Source organism: Argentina silus, assembly GCF_951799395.1.
Source record: "Argentina silus genome assembly, chromosome: 1".
Lineage (NCBI taxonomy): Eukaryota > Metazoa > Chordata > Actinopteri > Argentiniformes > Argentinidae > Argentina > Argentina silus.
This window is the reverse complement of record NC_139655.1, coordinates 17,260,176-17,265,467: the sequence shown is the minus strand read 5'-3', so window position 1 is coordinate 17,265,467 and position 5,292 is coordinate 17,260,176. Positions and strand designations below refer to the sequence as shown.

The following is a 5,292-nucleotide window of genomic DNA, read 5'->3' as shown; positions in this document are numbered from 1 at the left end:
TATATAAAACCAGCAAAATACTTACCTCTCCCCTACTTATTTCTAAAAATAACTTTTCCCTCAACACCATTGCAATACCACATGGCATCAGTATCATACACCTTCACACACCTTAGTTACTGTAACAACATGGTAACCTTTGACTCAGTGCTTGTTGGAACTATCTAGCCAGTGCAAGCTAAAACTGTTATCGATTGTGTAATTGATGACAATGACTCAGTATGTGACTTATTGTCTATTACAAGTTATAGAACTAGATACAATCCTATTAAACCACTGGGGTATGGAAATAACTTGCCTAGGAGTTCCTATTAATGCAGTAGACAGTTTTCCTCATGTGAGCAGGTCAATCAGAAACTGGGTGTTGTTCACAGATGAGCTGCTCGTCTCGTGATCATGATTTAGCAATTACCCTGGGAAACACCTGTCTTGCATCAGCTCTGACGTCATCCACACCTGACGCCAGCGTCACCTGTGGGCATGTCACACGACCTGCTGCCTGCCAGTTTCTCCATTATAAAACTTTCCAAGGGTTTCCAGTCATATGCTCTCAGCCGCACCTTCTGTGCAAAAGGCTACATACAGCCAGCAACCGGTTCAAACAGCCTGTGAGCAGCAGGTATTACAACTAGGATAGAGTTGACACAATGACCTTTTTCAGTAGAGCTTGTGTAATACAGTACATGTGCAATATGTAATATAAGCATTGGTATTGTTCCTAAAGTGTTAATGTGTAGAAACTTTGTTTCTTTTCATTTGACCTTTATCCATCTGAGTGTTCTATTTTTTCTCTAGTAGAGATTTGACAAAATGTGATAAATAAAGGCATTTAAATTGAGCAGAAACAAGTCAAACAAGAGTGTGTACTTGTCTCAGTGAGGCAGGCAAGCGTGATGCATTCAAAAAGGTATGCAGGACTGCCAGCTAAACCGTGGGCTAAACTCTAACCACTCAGGATGGGTGAAAAAGGGAAACTGTTTGGATGAATGAGCACAGTCTTGCTGACCACAGCAGAACAAAGCAGAGAGCGGAGGGTGCTATTGTCACCATGCATGGGGATGTCACTGAGGCCAGTGTGACCTCAGTGATCCGCACGTGATTCCTCTTTTCAAGTGTTGGAGGGGTCAAAGTTCAACAGGCTTTGTTACATTTCCAGAAATGCAAAATGAATGAGATGGGCCATCAAATTCTGACTCCAAAAATACTTTTATTGACCACAATAATACATCTGTGCCTTTTGCAGAGAATTGCAGATAATGGTATAAAACTGAAACATAAATACACTTAAATATCATAAGAAATAACTTAACTGTAAAAAAAGAACTATTCACTTGAGTAAAAAACTGTTGGCATTGGAAACACTGACTGTATAGTATATTCACTATTCATTGGATATCTAGCCCTTCCCTTTTTAAATAATCATAACAATAGTAACGACAACATCAACAGTGTGAATAAAAAAATGAAATTCAAAACGTCCAGTGTTTCTACAAGGGCTGTTTCTGCAGAAAGAATCCTTGGTTCTCTGAACACCAGTGCCTAAAAAGAGCTCATTTTTTTTGTTTCTCTCCATCTTTAGTCCTCACAATGTGAAGTGCTCTTCCACATACATGATTTTATCCGCCTGTACAGTGTCCATCTTCAGTTAAAAAGCACAGACGTCGTTTTCAGTCTTGTGACTGTACATTAAAAGTGCCTCATCTCCCCTTGGCTACCAAGGCCGAGAGTTCAACCACCAGTCCCAGTGGAAAGCCATCCCCTTTTGTATCCCACCTAGATTGCTGGATCTTCTTTTTTTCCTCCGTATTCTTTATTTTGTTGATGTTTATTTTCTTTCTTCCATCAGCAGTATGGAATTTTCTCGAGGTAATGTGTCCATCAGGGATCACACTACTCTGGTGCAGAGTGAGTCCTTCGCAGGCCTTGCTTTTGGAGATCCTTCATCGCTCAGGCAGGTTGATGATGGGTACCCACTGGTCCATGCACCGGCTCTCTCTGCAGAATCGGTTAACTTTGCTCAGGGCCGGGTCTTTCCAGGATGAGGAGTGAGGGCTCTGCAAAGTCAATGGAAGAGAGGGGAGGAATAAGTCGAGTTGCTCAAGACACATTTCCTGATACCTAATTATATGTCCTGTAGATCTATGATTTAAGAAAGACTTCTAACCAAGAGGTGTCAAAACTAAGTGCAATTACATTATTTCCCTAACTGAAAATTCCACAGAAGTCATAAAAGGCAGAGCTGTAGGACTGAGCCAATGATAAGTGCATATGGGCATGTTCTGGCAAGTTCCATGCATGAGTCAGTGCATTAGTAAGGAACTATCTAGCTCCTCTATCGTATGCATGCTTGTCATCATAAAAACACACTGTGATACAGCATGCATGTTTAGCCATGTATGAATTATGTACACTAAGAAAAAATGTAAATGTAACAAAAGACACTTACAGTGACCAGGACACAGTGCAAGTCCATGGGCTCTCCCCCTTGTTTTCCTCCCCCACCAAGGATCTCAGCCAGACGCCTGGTGTTGTTCACTCGCAGGATGTTGATGTCATTCTCACAGCAGAATGCCTGGATCAGAGTGAAGTGGATCTGAAGAGCGACGTCCTTCACATCCTCGTCATCCGTAGCCAGGATGCACAGAACCACATTATCTGGATCGCTGGTAAAGAAAATAACATATTCATGGTTACCATTTGAAAATAATTATAAGAATAAGTCCTATGCATGCTCAGACAAAATAAACACCATAAGCACCTACACGTTCAATGACTTTGCTGCTTCGTAGACCCCAACTGTTATGCATCCTTGAGGTAATGCAGAACTGAGAACCTCTTCCAAGGCTCTTGCCACTGAATCCATTCTGTAACACAAAGACAAATGTATTGTTATTTAAACAAATCATTCAGGTAACTACGTTTGACACACTGTCATGGTCGAATCTCAACTTCTTTATGGGGGGCTTGCCCGGGCTAGCCTGACTGCCACACAAACTATCAGTATACCACCAAGCGCAGAGTAGTATGGCTGGTTATGACGGGTCTGTTAGCATTAGCGACAGTAGAGTTGGTTGGCTACCCTGAACAAGCGAGCCCAACCGACTGATATGCAAGTTGAAAGTTGGCATTGTTGCAATTCGTTTATCAGTGCATATTACCATTCCATCAAATATCAAGTGACACATGAGTACAAAATAGTCCAGGACGCCGACCTTTTTATTCGCTAATTTATGTCAAAAATGTGCTTCCCTAGAATTTACCTGACACCGGTGCGTAACGGTACCACTCTGGTGCAGACGGGTGGCTAGTCAAGATTAGCGTGTCATGAGCTCAACAGAAAAGTTGGCGTTGGCGTTAGAGTAGATATATATTCGAATATTGCAAAAAGATCAAGCCAACATATTATCGACCAGACCTACTTCTTAAACGACAATAGGCTTTGCAAATTTTAAGAAAATCACATAGAAACCATTTTTAAAAACTATATAAAAATGAATAAAAAGACATTCAAGCTTTGTGTACTCCTGGCTGACAATACGTGGACGCATGTGCAGCCACATTGCAACAAGCCGAAATCGAGCTGGCTAAAAAGTTCACTGGCAAAAGCCCTGAGAAAGACAAAACATTGTTTACCTTTCTGCAGAATAATCCCCACTTAGTTCTTCAAATGTCATTTTGCATAAAGTCCAAGTCCACCATAGACACCTAGAAAGTTATTTGCTAGTTTACTTCGGTGGATCTATTCCCACTGATTTATTTGTCGTTCTCTGTGTACAGTGACAGTCTGCAAATGAAGCGTCCACACATAACATTTGCTGTAAGTGTAATGTCAAACATTTGCATATTTAAGATCATTGGCCACATGCTAATTTACCAGGATGCGGAATGGCTGTAAAATGAGTAGCAACAGTAATAACATAATCTGATTGGAGGGATAATGGTTGGAGAGGCGTGGTCTACCTTCAGCTGTGTTGCAGCCACTGTATCTGGAGTTTTGTAAGCGAAATGTGTTACTCAAGTCTACTCAAGTGTGTAAGTTAATAGGCTAAAGGAAAATAATTGAGATATTTTAAAAGGTGAAGGCAAATGCTTGATACCCTTCATATTTGCACTCGTATGCTGCACTATTTTGTGAACATTTGCTAGCTTCGTGGAGATGATTTGGACAGGCTATCTACTACTATGTGTGAATATTAGGCCTATATAGTCTGACTGGTACAGAAAGGTTAATGCATCAGAAGAAAATAAAACAATTAGGCCTATATGATACTATTACAAATGTAAGTATGCTCTCTGCAAACACCTACATACATCGACATCACACCAAATACATACCTGTATTTACTTGGAAAGTTCTGGACCTACCTACCTGTTACGCGAAAAAGCCGGGTATGAGGACATAGCAACGAGACGTAACGAAATAGTTTCTGATTGGATCACGGCAGAGCGTGCGAGACCGCGGCTGTGAAGGGCAGAATCCAAAATATTGGCGCGAGAATCAAGGAGTGTACTTGGAATGTTGTTGTAGTTTACATATTTAGGCAATGCATACATTGAGGCGTACATTATATCTATCCTCGCTTCTTTCTCAAAATGCATGGGAGAAGAATGTCCGAAGGGAGCGACCTTACCTTCTCCAACACAGTTGAGAAGGCAAGGACCGAGAAAATAATCGAGGAAAGATTAATTGAGATTGAGCCGTATGCATATCCTCGCTCTCTCAAATAAATTGATTATTTGTTCATTCAAGGGACTGACAACAATTTGAAGTTTGATATAACGCTTGCTAGTTTAATTTGTTGCTTGTTACTTTCATTCAGTAATTTCTATGAGTTCCACCTCATACATTTTAGTAGGCTATACATTAAATCAAACTCCAACCTTTTGTTTTTGGGTATTAAACATCTTGTGCAGAATAACTCCAAGTTTGAAGGCTCTTGAATTCTCCCATGCAATGTCTCTCTTTATACACTAGAGGGGGATAGAGTTACGTTGCTCAGAAAGCAGTTCATATAGCCACAAACAGCTCTGATCTTGGTCTTCTGATGCTCAGATAGCTGATATTTCTTCATGATATTCAATGGGATTTAAATATTGCAATCACAGAGACTTTTAGTTCATTTTAGAGTTGCACATAATCCTCTGTAGTAGACTAGGCCTAGTACTCATTTTTGTTTAAAGTTGTTTTTCTATAGAGCTTGAAATAAAAAAATTCTGCCTCCCAAAAACAGCAGCATATGTAAGAACATCCAGTGAAAACAGAATCTTATTGGTATTGTGTGACTGTCATTG

At 40.4% G+C, this 5,292-nt stretch overlaps 1 protein-coding gene across 1 annotated transcript; it reads right to left on the bottom strand.

Annotated features, from left to right (window-relative positions):
* Positions 1-1,187: 1,187 nt before the first annotated feature.
* Positions 1,188-3,807, bottom strand: gadd45aa (growth arrest and DNA-damage-inducible, alpha, a). Its single transcript, XM_083681615.1, has 4 exons — positions 3,634-3,807; positions 2,763-2,864; positions 2,447-2,663; positions 1,188-2,054 (listed from the first exon to the last, which is right to left on the bottom strand). The coding sequence occupies exons 1-4, from the start codon at positions 3,672-3,674 to the stop codon at positions 1,941-1,943; spliced, it is 474 nt and encodes a 157-aa protein (XP_083537741.1). The 5' UTR covers positions 3,675-3,807; the 3' UTR covers positions 1,188-1,940.
* Positions 3,808-5,292: the final 1,485 nt, after the last annotated feature.

Coding starts and splice junctions, on each gene's coding strand:
- gadd45aa (XM_083681615.1), bottom strand. CDS start 3,674: ATGACATTTGAAGAACTAAGTGGGGATTATTCTGCAGAAAG. Junction 2,664..2,762: donor GCAGCAAAGTCATTGAACGT/GTAGGTGCTTAT, acceptor TTTCTTTACCAG/CGATCCAGATAATGTGGTTC. Junction 2,055..2,446: donor TGCACTGTGTCCTGGTCACT/GTAAGTGTCTTT, acceptor TTGACTTTGCAG/AGCCCTCACTCCTCATCCTG.